Source organism: Acinonyx jubatus, chromosome E2 (genome assembly GCF_027475565.1).
Source record: "Acinonyx jubatus isolate Ajub_Pintada_27869175 chromosome E2, VMU_Ajub_asm_v1.0, whole genome shotgun sequence".
Classification (NCBI taxonomy): Eukaryota; Metazoa; Chordata; class Mammalia; order Carnivora; family Felidae; genus Acinonyx; species Acinonyx jubatus.
In genome coordinates this window covers 49,321,959-49,339,153 of record NC_069396.1, presented here as the reverse complement: position 1 = coordinate 49,339,153, position 17,195 = coordinate 49,321,959, and the positions used below count along the sequence as shown (strand labels likewise).

At 51.5% G+C, this 17,195-nt stretch overlaps 1 protein-coding gene across 6 annotated transcripts; it reads left to right on the top strand.

Moving 5' to 3' along the window:
* The first annotated feature begins 1,890 nt into the window (after nt 1-1,890).
* Nucleotides 1,891-16,807, top strand: CEACAM20 (CEA cell adhesion molecule 20). Of its 6 annotated transcripts, XR_008293452.1 has the most exons (10): nt 1,891-2,215; nt 3,072-3,350; nt 6,215-6,493; nt 8,000-8,114; nt 8,323-8,408; nt 9,143-9,204; nt 9,419-9,471; nt 9,568-9,603; nt 10,104-10,226; nt 16,556-16,807. XR_008293452.1 is itself a non-coding variant. In XM_053210015.1 (9 exons), the coding sequence occupies exons 1-9, from the start codon at nt 1,912-1,914 to the stop codon at nt 16,607-16,609; spliced, it is 1,338 nt and encodes a 445-aa protein (XP_053065990.1). In that variant the 5' UTR covers nt 1,891-1,911; the 3' UTR covers nt 16,610-16,807. The 6 variants fall into 6 exon arrangements, 3 of the variants coding, with proteins under 3 accessions (XP_053065990.1, XP_053065991.1, XP_053065989.1); XM_053210015.1 differs by lacking the exon at nt 9,419-9,471; XM_053210016.1 differs by lacking the exon at nt 16,556-16,807 and having other exon boundaries at nt 10,104-10,246.
* Nucleotides 16,808-17,195: the final 388 nt, after the last annotated feature.

The window sequence follows — 17,195 nt, the reverse complement described above, 5'->3', positions numbered from 1 at the left end:
CAGAGGACATCACTCGCCAAACAAAGCAATGGCAAAGCTGGGATTCAAGGGAAGGCAGTCAGGCTCTGGGTCCACAGGCAGAAAATGCAAACTTAGGAAATAATCATAATAGTGACTGAACACTTCCTATGAACCGTTTTAGGCACATGACATCTGATATCGAACCCCACAACAACGCGACGGACTAGGTTCTATCCTCCCCATTTTGCTGCTGGAGAAACTGGGGCTCGCAAAGAGAGCCCCGTGCCCGTGATCGTGGAGCCAGGACGCATCAGAATCAGTATTTGCTTCCAGATATCCTAAGAGCTCATGCCCTTCACCGCTGACTCAGCAGGGAATGGGGCCGTGCCTGAGCCAGACTGGGGTCCATTGAGGGCTGGAGAGAAACATGGCTGCCAGCCTCTGTTGATTGGGCAGATGAGAGGGGTGGGGCGTGGGACGTCAAGGTCAGCTTACCTAAGCATGGCTGCTGGGGTGGGGGGAGGGGGGTCCCCACTCATCCCCACAGTCTCTTCCAGTCTTGAAACTGTGTCGAATGGCCAAATGGAAATCGGACAACTCCGGGTTCCCCTTGCCTCCCCTTGCTAGGGAAATCTCTCCCTGAGGGCAAGAGTACCAGAGGTTAGTTTCCCCCATCCGAGGTAATAGAGGTTCCGGTTTGTGAGGGGATAGGCTCTGTGCCCATCCCTGGGCTGACAGGAGTCACGCGGTGTTGAGAACACAGTTTAGGGACTGGCAGGCCACGTTCAGTCTTGTCTTCTGCCGCTCACTATAACGGTCTTGGAAAGTGACTCCACCTCCCCGAGCATCTCTTTCCTTCTGGAGTGTGGAATGAGGAGACTGGTCATGTCCCTCCGTCAGGATGAGCATCATCGGAAAGAGCACAGTGACCCTCAGGGGGCCGAATTAAAGGTTACCAGTATTCATTACCACTTCACGACAACCTTAGGATGCAGGTGATGGGATGCCCATGGTGCAGATGGACAAATTGAGTCTCGAGAAGATTAAACTCATGCCACAAGGCACATGGTCAATAAGTAGTGGAGAGGAGTCAAGCCTCTAGGGATGAAGTGTCATGTCCATGACCCTGACCTCCCTCCATTTATGACGACCATAACTGGATACTGCCAACCCGCCTCTCCCTCCCTGAATGCCTCTTCTCTCTTCCCCACCAGCCTCACTTTTGACCATGTGGAGTCTGCCAGCTGCAGTCCAGCTCACCTTTGATGCCAACCCACTTACCACCATCCAAAGTGAGAAGGATGTCGTTCTGTCTATGTTTGGGACCCCCCCCCCCGGGGACCCCAGACTCATCGTAGATTCAGAGATGCGAGCACAGAAAACAAGGCTCTCATTCTGATCCCTGCCTTCATACCTAAAACACCCATCGAGATTCCACGCCCAAAGTCCTAATAGAACAAATCTGATTGGCCAGCCAGGGTCTGGCAACAACCTGTCAGATCAGCTGATTTGGGGGATGGGGTAAAAGGGTGGATTGTAGCTGTCGTGGCTGGGGGTGGGAAAGGTTGGCTAAGACGTGGGTAGTGGGATCTGGCTGGCATCCGTTACCAGCCTGATTCTCCTTACAGCTGATGTTCATCGACCCATTGTCAAACCCCAGATCCTTCTGCTTTATCTGTACGATCCCATTTAATGAGGCTTAGATTGGAAGTAGGTTGTCCACAATCACACTCCAAATGAGCAGCGGATCTAACATTTGAGCCCAGGGATCGAGCTCATGTGTCTTGAGGCAATTCCGAACCACCCTTGTCTCTCTGGGTCCCTCTGTGGCTACATGTTGCTCGGCCCTCCTCTGTGTCTCTGCTCCTGCCTCCCTCTTTCTCTTCCTGCGCAGAACTGCTGGCCAGACCCACCATTGCAATCAGCCATTGCTGAGCTGTTGTTGCTGCTATGATTGTTCTTGTCCTTCCAGATGGTCCTGACCCCTTTGAAATCAAGTTGGAGTCTGGCGTATCCCGAGGGGAGGTAGTTGAAGTGATAGAGGGCTCCACTGTGACCTTCTCCGTGGAAACACAGTCTCATCCTCCCCCCGCCTATACCTGGTTTCTCCCCTATGACTCCATCCCACCTCCCACCATGAGTTCGTTCGCCATCCAAGCTGTGTCCCGGGAACATGAAGGCACGTACAGGTGCTTGGTATCCAACGGTGCTACCCACCTGCTTCGCCTGGGTGCTCTTACAGTTCGAGTCCTTGGTGAGCTGCTTCTTCCTGTTCCTCTCCTTTGTTCCTCTGAGAATCAGAGCTATACCAGTATCCCAGAGGCTGAGAAGGACCCAGAGGAGTGGGGACTTCTCGTGTGGCTGGTGGCAGAATAGGGCTCTGACCACAGGGAAGGTCCTGGCTCCTGGCTTGACCCGTCCTCCCCAAGACCTCGTTGGCTGTCTATGGGTTGTCCATTATTTGATTCTCTCTGAAAGTTGGGGGAGAGGGGCGGGCGTTGATTCTCTGTCCATACAAACACACAATATTCACACATCTCACACAGAGTCTCACATGCATAAATAATAACCACATACGCACAGCTGTGCACAATACACGCAATTTACATACGATCCCCATAACACACAATGCAACCAACGTATAACCTACACACGAAACATATGACGTGCACACAGCTGACACACGATATACATACTCCGTAGCTACAGGCACACACGACAGTCATACACAAAGCGTGTGCACACCACACAATGACACACGCCGCGTACATTCACATGCAGAAGGCCCACGTACACGATACAAACTCACAATGCCTCGCAGTCACACAACAAATACGACACACGCATGCAGCGGACACAGACGTGCACACGAGACGCGTCCGTAGACCACACCCTCACCAAACATACAAAACCCATCACGTCCTCGCAATTGTTACACGACACCCGCAGCACCCGTATCACGCAATCACACACACACACACACACACACACACACACACACACACAAGACATACACATGTATCACTGGAAAGCCCCCAAGGGCCCCCCGCCTGGGCTGGAGACTAGGGAAGGGGTCTCTGACCCCTACCCGTGTCTCTTTGTGTTTCCAGAAACGCTGACCAAGCCTCACATTGTGCCCCCAAGCCTGAATCTCGTGGAAAATGCCAGCTCCGTGGCCCTGACCTGCCAGACCCCCCATGAGGGGGCTGGAGTCCTGTGCCTCCTGAGGGGCCAGGCTCTCCTGCCCAGCGATCACCTGGTGCTGTCGGCTGACAACAGGAGCCTGGTCATCCACGGCCTCCGGCGGGACGACACAGGACCCTATGAGTGTGAGGTCTGGAACTGGGGCAGCCGGGCACGAAGCGAGCCCTTCAGGCTCGCCATGAGCTGTGAGTCACCCGGGCTGGGCCTTGTCCTCCTCCCTCCCTCCTTCCCTCCCTCCCTTTCCATTCTTCCTTCTAGCCATTTATTCCACAATCACCGAATACCTGCTGTGTGCCAGCCCTGTCTCGGCACCCAACAGGACGCAGCACCAGCCCTGGTGGGGCTTCTATTCTAGTGGGGAGACAAACCTTAAACAGCTAAGCAGGGGACAGATGTGTTGTGTCACCGCCGTGGGGCTAAGGAGAACCAGGAGGCAGCGAGAGGGGCAGGGAAGGCCGGGAGGGGAAGGCCTTGCAGTCTTAGCTGGGGTAGTCAGGGCAGGCTTCCCTGAGGAGGTGGCATTCCTGCAGAAGCTTGTCGGCAGCTAAGGGAAGAGAGCGCCAGGGGGAGGGAGCAGCGTGCGAGGTGGGTGGTGACAAGTGGGCAGAGGAACCCGAGCTGGCCAAGGCAACCAGACAGGTGAACTGGGGCGGATGGAATGGAAGAGGTCAGGAGGTTGTAGGGCTGGGGGCAGATCATGCAGGGCCCCGTGAGCCGTGGTGAGGACACTGGGAGCCACAGAAGGCTCTGAGTGGAGAGAGGAGAGGATTAGACCTAGGTTTTCCCAGAGTGTCCTAGGCCCTTGTCTATGGGGGGCGGGGGTGAAGCGGGGGAGGAGGAGGTTTAGAAAGTTCGGGTCCTTGGAGAGGCAGACCCCAGGGTAGGACGAAAGGGGTGACACGGGCGAGGATTTTGGTAGGATGAGTGCTCCTGTGCACAAAAGAAGGGAGGGGGCTGTGAGGGCTGGGGGAGCCAGTGGGTGAGGTGTTTGACCCTGAGCAAGCAGGGGAGGGGAGGGCAGGGGTGGGGTAGAGGGGGTTGGGTAGAAGTACAGAGAGCACCGTGCAGCCTAAGGAACATTGTCAAGGCGGTAGGGAGAGTCCCATGTCTCCCAGGAAGGGGTCTGCCTCAGTTTCCCCGACACACCCAGGTATAAGTAGGGGGCAGCCCGTGGGGAGGGCCGGCAGTGGATTCCAGGGCACAGAGGTTGGGCCCTCCGTTACTGAAACCGCTGCCGTCGGAAGCCTGCGAGGCGCCTCCTCCCGGTGGCCACGGCTGTCCGTCAGGAGGTGACGGACCTGGGCCAGGGGGCAGCTGTGGGGGTGAGAAGCGGTGCGACCGTGGATGCATTTTGAATATGGAACTCACGAGGATTTGCCGCTGTCGGCACTGAGTGAAAAGACAAAGGGCCTGACCCCGCGGGTTTTTTTTTTTGCCTGAGCTACTCGCATGGTGTAGCAGCCCTGAGCTGAGGTGGAGAAGAGGTTCCTGCAGGGAGAGAAAGTAGGGTCCACGTTTATTCGTGCTAAGTAACGGGGGACACAGGCGGGGGGGGGGGGACAGAGGTCACACACACTGCTGTCGTCTTCTTCCCTTCCCGCCGCCGTCACGAAACCCAAAATTGCTATTTTGTTCTCCCTCTCTGCCGAGCAACATGTCGGGTGCTTGATAAGTGACGAGAACGACCTCTCGAGCTCACAGCCTGCTTGGGATGGGGAGGTCGATCGTCAGGCAAAGAAAATACAGCGTGCAAAGTGCTGCCGTGGGGCCACGGTGTTTGGGGAACCCGAGGGAAGCCCCCAAAGTCTGGCGGGGGAGGGGGGGTCGTGTGGGAAGGCTCGTGGTGAGATGTGTCTACCATGGGATCCAAAGGACGGGCAAGTTATCTAGGAAGAGCAGGCTCCGGGAAGGGCATTCCAGAGAAGGAAGAGAATGTGCGAAGGCTCTGAGGCAAGACGGAACAGGAGAGAGATGGAAGATGCAAGCAGGATGTTATTTCTGGATTGGGAGTGGAAGGTGTGGAGAGGTGGGCGGTGGGGCTGGAGGGGTCTGCAAGGGTGAGATTGTGAACGAGCCCCTCAGCCATGGCCTTTGCCCTAAGGACACTGGGGAGCCATGGAGGGTTCTGAGTGGGGGAGGGATAGTGTCAAATTTGCACTTAGGAAGTCCCCTCTGGTTGCCTTGGGGAGGATCTGATGCCAGGATTGGAAGACCGTGAGGGATCCTGGTAGCCAGGCGGTTCAGATGCGGGTGGGGGTGGGGGGGGATATCAAAGGATTCCTGGGCGGGGGTGAGGGCAGGATTGTCCTCTTTTCTAGGAGCGTAACAACTCAAAACTCTTTCCATCCTTCCTCCCAGTGGTTCATCATTAATTTATTAAAACAATTTTTTTTACGTTATTTTATTTTTGAAAGAGAGGAAGAGATGAGGGGGGGAGGGGCAGAGAGAGAGAGAGAGAGAGAGAGAGAGAGAGAGAGAGAGAGAGAGAGGCACGGAATCTGAAGCAGGATCTAGGCTGAGCCGTCGGCACAACAGAGCCCCACGCAGGCCTCGAACCCACAGACCGTGAGACCATGACCTGAGTAGAAGTCAGACTCTCAACCGCTTAACCAACTGGGCCACACCCAGGCACCTGTCACATTAATGTAAATAAGGTAAAGACTCAGGGCACCCGGGTGGCCCGGTCGGTAGGCTGTCGTTTAAAGAAGACAAAGACTCAACTCTCAGTTAGCGTGAGAAACTCAACAGCCATTGCGTTTGTTTCCTTCCCTTTCCCTTCGTTTCCTTTCCTTCCCTTCCCGTACCAGGCACCTGTCCCAGGCTCTCCTTCTGGCTTCACGGGGCAAAGCCACAAGCATCTCTCTCTACCTTTGGGGATACACGGGTGTAAATTCAAATATTGCAACAGGGCTATTTGCTGTTCGGTTAGAAAGTCCCTCAGAACGGTGACGGTTCTGGAAGTTTAGGGCTCATGCTTGTGGGACGCGGCAGCAGGACAGGAAAACTCACCGGTGGAGGGTGGAGGCGTGATGTTTGGCTTTGCACACAGACGGCCCTGACCGAGTGGACATCACCAGCGGGTCTGCGCCCGGGGTGGTCGGCACCGTGGAGGCCGAGCTCAACTCCAGCCTGACCCTGCGGTGCCGGGCGGAGTCCCAGCCGGGCGCTGAGTTTCACTGGACCCTTGAACAGTCCACCGCTGTGCATGCGGGGCAGGTGCTGATCATCCGGGCCCTGACCTGGGAGCACCAGGGGATCTACGGCTGCACGGCCTCCAACCCGCTGACCCAGCTGGCCCGCTCTGCCTCGGTCCGGGTCAGAGTGGTAGGTGAGTCCCCCAGCGTCCCTTCCCCTGGGGTCCAAGTGGCTTTTCCTGATGCCGGCCGAAGCTATCTGGGCTTCTCGCGTGGCAGGGAGTGTGCTGCGTGGGCAGGTTTCCAGTGTGGAGCTGTTCGATCCCAGCCTAGAACCTCTGCTCCCTAGCCGTGCGCCCCCTGGGAAACCCTTCCAGGCTGCTCTGAGCCTCAGTTTCCTTACCTGTAAACGGGGGTTGTGATGCCTTCCCTTCCAGAGTTGTTTAGCAGTACAGTGAGTTGGGAGACAGCCCCTGGGTGGAGGAGTGAGGTAGGAATTCTATTAATGATAGGAATCACACGAATCACAACTGGGTGTGACTGGCAGCGGGTCCCCGTATTTCTGTCTTGAGTTCTCGAGGGGACAACACGGTGTGGCTCTTAGCCAGGGTTCCTATCCCAGCTCTGGTGCTTGATAGCTGTGTGACCCTGGGCGTGCTGCTTAACATCTCTGGTCCTCTGATTACTTGTAGGGAACACAGACATAATAACCGCGCTTATATCCTAGGGTTGTTGAAAATGAACCGACATTCGTAAAGTGTTTATGGCAGTGCCTGGCATATTGTGTTTATTAAACAAAGAGAATTATTCTTTGCTGAGCCTGTACCACATGCTTGAAACAAGCCTTTCCATATACCGTATCAGCAAACACTTCTTGGGTAGCTCCCCAGCCAGCCGGCTCTGAGGTGGGCCTGCTGGCATCTCTGTTGGGTAGGAGAGACTGAGCCCTGTCCTAGGGTCTGAAGCCAGGAGCGACGTTTTTAGTCGTCGCTGAGCAGAGGACCCAGTGTACCTTCCCAAGCTACCATATGTAATCTTCAGAACAACCCTCTGGTCTTGTTAAGACCTTTTTTTTTCCTATTTTTTAAATGCTTATTTAATTTTTGAGAGAGAGAGCATGAGTAGGGGAGAGGCAGAGAGAGAGGGAGACGCAGAATCCGAAGCAGGCCCCAGGCTCCGAGCTGTCAGCACGGAGCCCGACGTGGGGCTCGAACCCACGAGCTGTGAGATCATGACCTGAGCCGAAGTCGGACGCTTAACCGACTGAGCCACCCAGGTGTCCTCAAGACCTCTTGATGAATGGAGAAACAGAGGCTCAGAGGAGGAAGCAGTGAGTCCGGTTGATGGTCATGGGGATGGTGTAGGGTTTGAACGAGATCACATATAAAGGGCTCTCGGAGCTTAGAGCCTGGGGGAAGGCAGCATCTGGCATCATCATCACCGGATCGTATCATCGCCTTTCACCAAGTGCTTACTCTGTGTCAGGCATGGCCCTGGTTCTTCCAAGTGGGATCTCACTTAATCCCAGCAGAAGCCTACAGGGTTATGAATGGCCATGCTCATTTGGCACAGGAAGAAACGAAAGCTCAGAGAATGAAACCAAGAACCCCCATCGCATCCTGGAAGCCCCCCTCCTGTGCCTCCAGAGCAGAGCCCCTTCCTTCTTAAGAGCAGTGTCCTGATTCTTTCTCCTTGCCCAGGTCCCCAGTCATCCCTGTCTGCAGGAGCCATTGGTGGCATTGCTATCGGGATCCTGGCTGTCATTGCCCTGTCCGCAGGGCTGGGCTGTTTCCTCTACATCAGAAATGCCAGACGGTAAAGCTGGGAATGGGGTAGGAGGTGTGGCCTGCAGGGGGCCTGCCTGGCAGAAGTGTGGCTGACCGTGGTGCTGAGCTGTGTCTGTAGCAACTGGGGAACTCGAGGGGTTTGGGACATTGCCCAAGAATGGACGTGGGATATGGGTAGGGCCTGTGAAGATGGCAAGGACTGGAGGCACACGAGAATGAGGGATTTGGGGTTTCAGGTTCTCAAGGGAAAAAGCAGAGGACCCCATCCAGGAGGCAGCAACACCCACCTCCGAGGAGGAGCCCCATGCAGAGTCCTGTTCCAGTAAGTGACTTCATAGCTGATGCCCGGGGCAGCAGTGGGGGCTGGGAAAGAAGCTAGTATTGGGAGCCTGGGCCTCTGCTCCCAGCTTTGCCACTAGTGTGACGATCACGCATGAGATTGGAGCCAAGAACTCTGAGCAGTTATGTCTGTTCCAACAACCACAGCAAAAAGGGGGCGTTAGTTGCCATCGTCTCCTTCCTCACTCTTGGAAAACTTTGCTGATGGATTGCTGATCCCTGCTGAACCCAGAGCCAGCCTCACAATCCACCTCAGCACTGTGCTTCCCACACGCTCTACTGATGGGTGGGAGCTGACCAGAGGCAAAACGAAACATCTTTGACATCTCCGGCCTAGGATTCTGGAAGGATGGGCCCCATGGGATGGAAGTCCTAGACGCTGTCTAGTTCAGCTCGGTTTTACAGAAAGGAGATTCATGTCCAGGAAGGATAAAGGATAAACCCGTGCTACAGAGGACCCCCTGGCACAGTTAGGGCTAGGTCTTAGATTTCTGTCCCTATCCATCTCATCAAACGGTCTACTCTAACCCAGAGCTAGATTTCCAGGACTTTTCCAGGTCAAGCTCACCAAAGATGTGATGGGTAGGTAGTCCTGGGAAGAAAGGAAGGAAGGTTTGTTGCACCACCTTTCTGGGGATGGGAGTGACCTAGGAAAACAGCCCCTTCCCCCACATCTCTTCCTAATTCCAGCCCTGGGCTGGTATTCCCTTTCTCTAGATTGGCTGAGCCCCATGTATGCCAATTTACCCAAAACTCAAGGACAGGTTGGAGTCAAAAAGGTGAGCAATGCTCCAGAGGTCCCCCTCCCTGCTCCCCTGACTACCTGGCTCATCCCCAGCCCAGTAGGGCTGTGTCAGTCCCACCTCTTGGGTTGGGGAGTGAGGCACGTTCTCTTGAGGATACCCAGTGCTAGCTTGGGTCTCTGCATCTCCTCCCCTGCCTTCTCTGGGGATCCCAAGATCCTCCCTGACTCTCTTCTCCTTTGTCTTCTAGCTCTTCAACATGACAATGTGCAGCTTTGAGCTCCTCTGGGAGTCAGGAGGGATGTAAATGCCTCCGAGGCCAAAGCTGTTTCTGGGAATTTCTGGGGGCGGTCCCCATCCCAAGCCCCATGACCTCTTCACCACTTTCTTTTCCCCCAGATGCTGCCACCAGCTCCCCCAGAGCAGTTTTATGAGGTATGTTGGCCCCGCTGGGCTTGATATGAAAAATCTGCAGAGGGAATACAGTCTGAGAACTTTGTATCGGACAAGTCTGAGAAACCATCCTGTGTACATAGTAATTGTGCATTGCAGGGCCGGGATGGGGAGAAAGTAGCCCAAGGCTTTAGAGGCAGCTGGGTCAGATTCCAGGTCTCTGGCCCCTCCTGTGTTCCTTTCACCTCCGGGGCTCTGAATTGTATTGCAAATGAGGTGGCACCAGCCAGGCACGTGCTGGGGTGCAAAGGAAATTTTGGAGTAGAGGTTGCAGAGGTCGCCAGGTGGAAAGACAGAGTTCTAGATCAGGGGCAGGGCCTTGGGTCCTAAACTTACATTCACTTCTGATTCTTTGTAAGATCCTGGTGAAACCTGTTCCTCTCTTGGGTCACTGAAGAATGCAAGTTGACGCTTTGTAGACACTGTGATTTTAAGGCAGTCTGTGCCCGTGGTCCCTAACTGATCTCTCCATTCACTCACAGAAGGAGCCACCATCAGTAACCCCCGAGAACGATTCTCATGGCCCCAGAAAACCATCGCCCGAAGTTACATTGGATCCATTGGTCCCCACTCTACCGAAAGGAAACGCAGAATCACACTATGAGGTACTTTTATGCCACCCTGAATCTTTGGATAGGTCAAGAGCTGTCACCAATCTGCTGCTTCCTCCTTGATGGAATGTCTGTGGGATAAACTATCAAGAGAATTCTCCCTTAATCGTTTTCCAGTTCCATCCCATCACGTTCTAGTTCACTTCATTCTCTTCTTTTCCGGTCGACTTGGTCTTACTCCATTCCATGTTTCTGTCACATTTGTTTTCACGCCACCTGTTAGAAGGCGGAGAGGGGGCAGGAATGTATCCCCAAACTGAGGAGGCACTCTGAGACCAGAAAACAAAGCAGGTGACCCCATACAGTTTACACAGATTTTCATTCAGAGTAACTTACTGAGAAGGGGGGATCGGGTGGATGATAATCCAGGCACCTGCACAACAGCTCTCCAAAAGTCCTCATCTTCATCCACGGATTTTACAGAGTGAGGTCAAAGGGTCTAAGGCTTAACAGACCTCTTGCTGCCACCTGTGCCCCTGTGTGCCAGGAGGCGTGGGGGTGGGGAAGAAACTATGTCATCTCTACGAGTTATCTAAACAGCCACACGGAATATCAGAACAAGCCTTCCCACATTCGCTTGGGGGATACGCTAACTTCCAAGGTGCATGGAACACGTAAGCCCCCCCGGGGAGGTCATCTTGCAGATGTGAACAAGACGGGGTCAGTACTGGGGACACTCCGACACCACGTGTTTCTTTTCTATCCATTTAGTTGTTTACTGAGAGAGCGGCAGGCCACGCAGAGCCCGATGCGGGGCTCAGTCTCACGAACCGTGAGATCATGACCTGGGCTGAAATCAAGAGTTGATCGAGCCCCCCCAGGCGCCCCTTGATTCTTCCCATAAAATTCCTTCTGTTTCTCTTACTCATTCGATTCCATTCCTTTTCCTCTCTTCCCACTCACTGAACCCCATCGCGCTCTGTGGATTCCATCCCACTCCACCGTGTGATCCCATTGTGCCCCTTTCCATCTCGCCCTCAGCTTCTTTCCCTCCCATTCTTTCTCACTACTTTCTATTACGTTTTGTTCACTTTTCCCTTCTAATTCCACTTGATTCCTTTCTTCCACGTTCTGCTACCTTCTACTCTATTCCTGTCCACCCCGCTTCCGTCCCATCCCTTGGGCTCACTTCCATTCTTTTCGTTCTCATCCCATGTCATTCCTGCTCTTCCCCATTCATACATGTAATCCTTTCTATGCATTCTGGCTTCCATCACCCCGTTCCTTCCTGTTCAGTATCCCTGTGTACACTCAGCTCTGTTTTTTTTTTTTTTTATGAATTTAAACATTTTAGTTTTAAATTTTTAATTAATTAATTAATTGTCAAGTTAGCTAACATACAGTGTGCCCTTGGCTTTGGGAGTAGATTCCCGTGATTCATCACTTACATCCAACATCCAACACCCAACAAGTGCCCTCCTTAATGCCCATCACCCATTTCCCCCACCCCCTTGTGCCCTCTGTATTTAAAAGTCTCTTATGGTTTGCCTCTTTCTCTGTTCATAACTATTTTTTTCTTTCCCTTCCCCCATGGTCTTCTGTTCAGTTTCTCAACTTCCCCATGTGAGTAAAAACATACGATATCTGTCTCTGACTGACTTATTTCACTTAGCTCAATGCCCTTCAATTCCATCCACGTTGTTGCAAATGTCAAGATTTCATTCTTTTTCATCGCTGAGTAGTATTCCATTGTACAAATATACCACGTTTTCTTTATCCATTCATCAGTTGATGGACATTTGGGCTCTTTCCATAATTTGGCTATTGTTGATAGTGCTGCTGTAAACATTGGGATACATGAGCCCCTATGAATCAGCACTCCTGTATCCTTTGGATAAATTCCTAGTAGTGTGATTGCTGAGTTTTAGGGTAGCTCTATTTTTAATTTTTTGAGGAACCTTCACACTGCTTTCCAGAGTGTCTGCTCCAGTTTGCATTCCCACCAACCATGTAAAAGGGATCCCCTTTCTCCTCCTCCTTGACAACATCTGTTGTTTTCTGAGTGGTTAATTTTAGCCACTCTGACCAGTGTGAGTTGGTATCTCATTGTGGTTTTGATTTGTATTTCCCTGATGATGAGTCAGGTTGAGCATGTTTTCATGTGTCTGTTAGCCATTTGGATGTCTTCTTTGGAAAAATGTCTATTCATGTCTTCTGCCCATTTCTTCACTGGATTATTTGTTTTTCAGGTGTCGAGTCTGGTAAGTTCTTTATAGACTTAAAAAAAATTTTTTTTAATGTTTTTATTTATTTTTGAGAGAGTGAGAGAGCGCACAAGTTGGGGAGGGGCAGAAAGAGAGGGAGACACAGAGTCCGAAGCAGGCTCCAGGCTCTGAGCTGTCAGCACAGAGCCTGATGTGGGGCTCGAACCCATGAACCGTGAGATCATGACCTGAGCCGAAGTTGGACGCTTAACTGACTTGGACACTAACCCTTGCCTGGCTTTCAGTTCATTCCACTGCATTCCCTTTCTTCTTATCCTACAGCACTACTTTCCCACTCACTTCCTTTCCTTTTCACTCATTTCCTTCTTCTCCCTGTATTTCCTTTCCCCCCATGCCTCCCTCTTCCATTAAATCCATGTTACTGTTTCCAATTTTTTCACTCTGCCCTCTTTTATCCCTTTTCCATTCCTCCACATTGGATCCCATTCTGTTCTTTTTATTCCCACCCGCTCCTGTCATTCTTTTCCATGGCACTCCCTTCCAGCCGCCTGTGTTACTTTCCCAACCATTTAACTTCGTGCTTTCAAGTCCTCTCCCAACATTCCTTCCCATTTCCTTACCCTCCACACCATCGTATGAACTCCATTTAACTCCATTTCCTCATTCTAGATTCTGCAGCATTCCAGTTTTGTGCCTGCATTGCCATTCTTGAACTCCCAATTACCCTTTGTCATATTGCTTTTTTGTCACTTGTTCTCCATCCCTTTCCTTTCCTCAAATGCCTTCCCTTCCCACTCTTGTCCATTCAGTTGTAATCCTGCACTCCGTGTCGTCAGTCTCCTTTCCATGCCAGTTTATGTTATTCTCTTCTTTTCCTCTTCATTCCTTTCTATTATGATTTTTCTATTTATTCCATTTCTTCATTTACATTTTTTGGATGCTATGCCATTTATTCCACTCCATTCCCTGATTCCAGTTTCCATCCAACCTCACCCCACCCCACCCCACTCCACTCCATTCCATTCACTTTTACTCCACCCCACCCATCCCATCCCATCCAATGCCACCTCACCCCACTGCACTCTACTCCCAACCCCACCCCACTCTACTCCACTCCATTCAGTTCCACCCCACCCATTCCATCCCATCCCATCCCATCCCATCCCATCCCACCCCACCCCACCCCAGCCCCCCCACTCTACTCCACTCCATTCAGTTCCACCCCACCCATCCCATCCCAACCCATCCCATCCCATCCCATCCCACCCCACCCCACCCCACCCCACCCCACTCTACTCCACTCCATTCAATTCCACCCCACCCATTCCATCCCATCCCATCCCATCCCATCCCATCCCACCCCACCCCACCCCAGCCCCCCCACTCTACTCCACTCCATTCAGTTCCACCCCACCCATTCCATCCCATCCCATCCCATCCCATCCCATCCCACCCCACCCCACCCCAGCCCCCCCACTCTACTCCATTCAGTTCCACCCCACCCATTCCATCCCATCCCATCCCATCCCATCCCACCCCACCCCACCCCACTCTACTCCACTCCATTCAATTCCATTCCACCCATTCCATTCCGTCCCATCCCACCCCACCCCACCCCACTCCACTCCATTCCATTCACTTCTGCTCCACCCCTGCCATTCCATCCCACCCCACCCCACCCCACTCCACTCCACTCCACTCCACTCCACTCCACTCCACTCCACTCCACTCCATTCAATTCCACCCCACCCATTCCGTTCCGTTCCGTCCCGTCCCATCCCATCCCATCCCATCCCATCCCTTTCCACTCCATTGCATTTCTCTCCATTCCATTCATTCCTTTCCCATCCCTTTCGGTACAATGATAATCATCTATCTCCTTTAATTTTTTTTCTTTTCTTTCCAATCTTTTTTGTTCATGATACTCACCTCTCCACATTTCTCCCATGGGAGATTTGAGGCAATTCACAGCAAGCTTATATATCACACCATAAAATGGTGCTAAATTAGAAATAGGAATCACAATTAGGAAAATGCTTCTAAAAATAGGCAGGAAATCAAGGTACGGATAAGAAGGTAAATATGCTGGACCTATGTAGTACCTGTTCCTGTATTTATCATTTGTCTTTGAGTTTCCTGGTGGCCAAAAAAAATAATAATAATAATCAGTTTTATCACCCAAAAGGAAGAAAACTATTAGCTCATCCAGGCAGATGGGAAGCAGACCTTCCCATTGGAAGTTCCGATAACTCAGGTGATTGCTTCCTGGTTCTAAGGACTAGTGAGATTATTTCAGAGGATTCGAGCAATAGCATCCATGTTCAGGGCTAGCCAGATTACTCCATGTCCAGGGATGGATTTTAGACAGTATCCTCTGAAGGAGTCAGTGACCAATCAGATTTCAGGAAGCAAAAGAGGGAGGCCAGAACAGATTTGGAAAAGAGAAACTTTAGGGCCACAGAATTCCAGTATTTTAGTAGATAGTGAAGTGCTATCTTGCACTAAAGGGACAAATGTATTCCTTGTTACCCTAGAGGGCAGGCCAGTTACTATGGAGGATAGATTGGAGGGTGGCAGGCTTTAGTGTAATTTACAGATGAACTATTCTCAAAGGGTGTGAATGTCTTATATATCATTGGGATTTTAAACATTTTTTTAAAGTAGGCTCCACACCCAATGTGGGGCTTGAACTCACGACCCTGAGATCAAGGGTCACATGCTCTATCAACTAAGCCAGCCAGGTGGCCCCATAGTCAGGGCTTTTAATAAGAAAGACAAACCCCCTGAAAGTAATTGAGAGAACACTGGGGGAATCTCAGATAACCCAATTTCAGAAATTACTGGTGGGCCTATGAGGACTGGAATGTTGTCAGGAAGCTTTTCTCTTACGTGGTTGCTCATATTTGTTGAGCAATGAATCTGTTCCATTGTTCTCAGTCCAGATTGAATTCCTATGCAAGCCTCCCAGTCACCACGCCTCTATAACTTCAGATTACTTGTAACAACATCCTCTATTACTATTTAAGAGTTTCTAGGTTCAAATTCTACAGAGGAGAATCAGACTGGCTCAGGCCATTGTATGGATTGTATTTAGGTTTGTGAGCTCTCCAGTCAGGTATGAACTGGCACACGTGGACTTTTAGGTCCCCCTCGTCCAGAGAAGGAAAGCCACATTTGCTTCTTTCTATCAGTAGAGCAAAAGCTCTTCCTAGAAGTGCCAGCCCATGAAATTAGTCATATCTCCTGGACCAGAATTGTGTCACATGGTATTCCTTGTTGCCAGGAAGGCTGAGAGAATGAGGTGTTATGCTTCCCAGTCCTTGTCAATAGAAGCAGGCAAGGGATGAGATATGAGGAAGAGTGTCAGGTCAGTCAACTCAATGTCTGCTATATTCTGGAGGGATGAGAAGGAGCAATCCACTCAAAGAATCCGGAGTGGAGTGTATTAGTAATCTGTTGCTGCATGACAAATGACAACAAACTTAACAGCATATGCCATTATCGCAAAGTTTGTGTCTAAGCACTGCTTAGATGGGTCTTCTGGAATGCTGTCATCGAGGTGTTGGCCAAGGCTCAGGTCCCATTTGAGGCTTGACTGGAGCAGGATCCACTTCCAAGCTCAGCCTTTAGTTCCTTGCAGGCTGTCAAACGAGGACCTCAGTTTCTTACTGGCTGTCAGCTGGAGGCTGCCCTAAGTCCTTTGCTATGTGGCCCTCTCCATAGGCAGCTCCCAACATTGCATCTTACTTTTTTAAAGCCAAGACAGAAGTCTGATATAACAGAATCTTATATAACAGATCTTATAAAACAGAAACCACATACATGCAATCGTGCACATCCTGTCTTTTTGCCATATTCTTTTGGTTAGGTGCAAGTCACAGGTCTTGCCCTCAAAGGAAGGGGGTAACATAAGGGCATGAATGCTCGGACGTGGGGATTATTTTAGAGTCTCTCCTCCAAGGTAGGGAACTATAGGGGCCATTGTAGAAACACAGAGGTGCTGCTGTGATTGAAGTGCAGTCGGATAGGAGGAAGTTCATTGGAGTTTCCCAGGATGGAGAACAATGGCCGAGCATCTGGGCCTTGTACTAAATACAGCAAATAGACCAGGAAGGCCTCCATAGAAAATGGAACTCATCTTTTCTCTTTGTGTAACAGGTGCTTGTGAATCCAGAATGCAACATCTACGGCCAAATCAACCCCTCAGTCTAATGGAGGCAGATTTCCCTTCTCCAGAAATCCTAGATAAATCACGCTTAATCACATATTAATGAAATTTATTGGGTGCTTGTTTTATTCCAGCCATTGTCTTCGTAGGCCTTGGGACATTTAAAAAAAATTTTTTTTAATGTTTATTTTTGAGACAAAGAGAGACAGAGCATGAGCAGGGGAGGGGCGGAGAGAGAGAGAGAGAGAGAGAGAGAGAGAGAGAGAGAGAGAATCCAAAGCAGGCTCCAGGCTCTGAGCTGTCAGCGCAGAGCCCACCGCGGGGCTTGAACCGTGAGATCGTGACCTGAGCCGAAGTCGGGCGCTTAACTGACAGCCACCCAGGTGCCCTGTGACATTCTGTTTTAATGTGTTGTTCAAGCACTGGACCTTAGCTCCCACCAAATCTTGGGCTTTGACTCGTGTTTCTTTACAAGCAATAAAAACAGGGAGAAAGTGACCCAGAATTAGAGGGCCAAGGTTTGAGACTCAGAATCTGGGGCTGCCATAGCTGTATCATGGAGATGGGCAAACACCAGTGATAGACACATTATTCCCCCCGCACCCAGGGGCATTCCCCCCCCCCCGCCCC

Excerpts from the sequence above, each read along its gene's own strand:
- CEACAM20 (XM_053210014.1), top strand. The coding sequence starts at position 1,912 with ATGATTGTTCTTGTCCTTCCAGATGGTCCTGACCCCTTTGAAATCAAG. Across the intron at positions 3,351-6,214 it reads CTTCAGGCTCGCCATGAGCT|ACGGCCCTGACCGAGTGGAC; the intron begins GTGAGTCACCCG and ends CTTTGCACACAG. Across the intron at positions 9,604-10,103 it reads CCCCAGAGCAGTTTTATGAG|AAGGAGCCACCATCAGTAAC; the intron begins GTATGTTGGCCC and ends ATTCACTCACAG.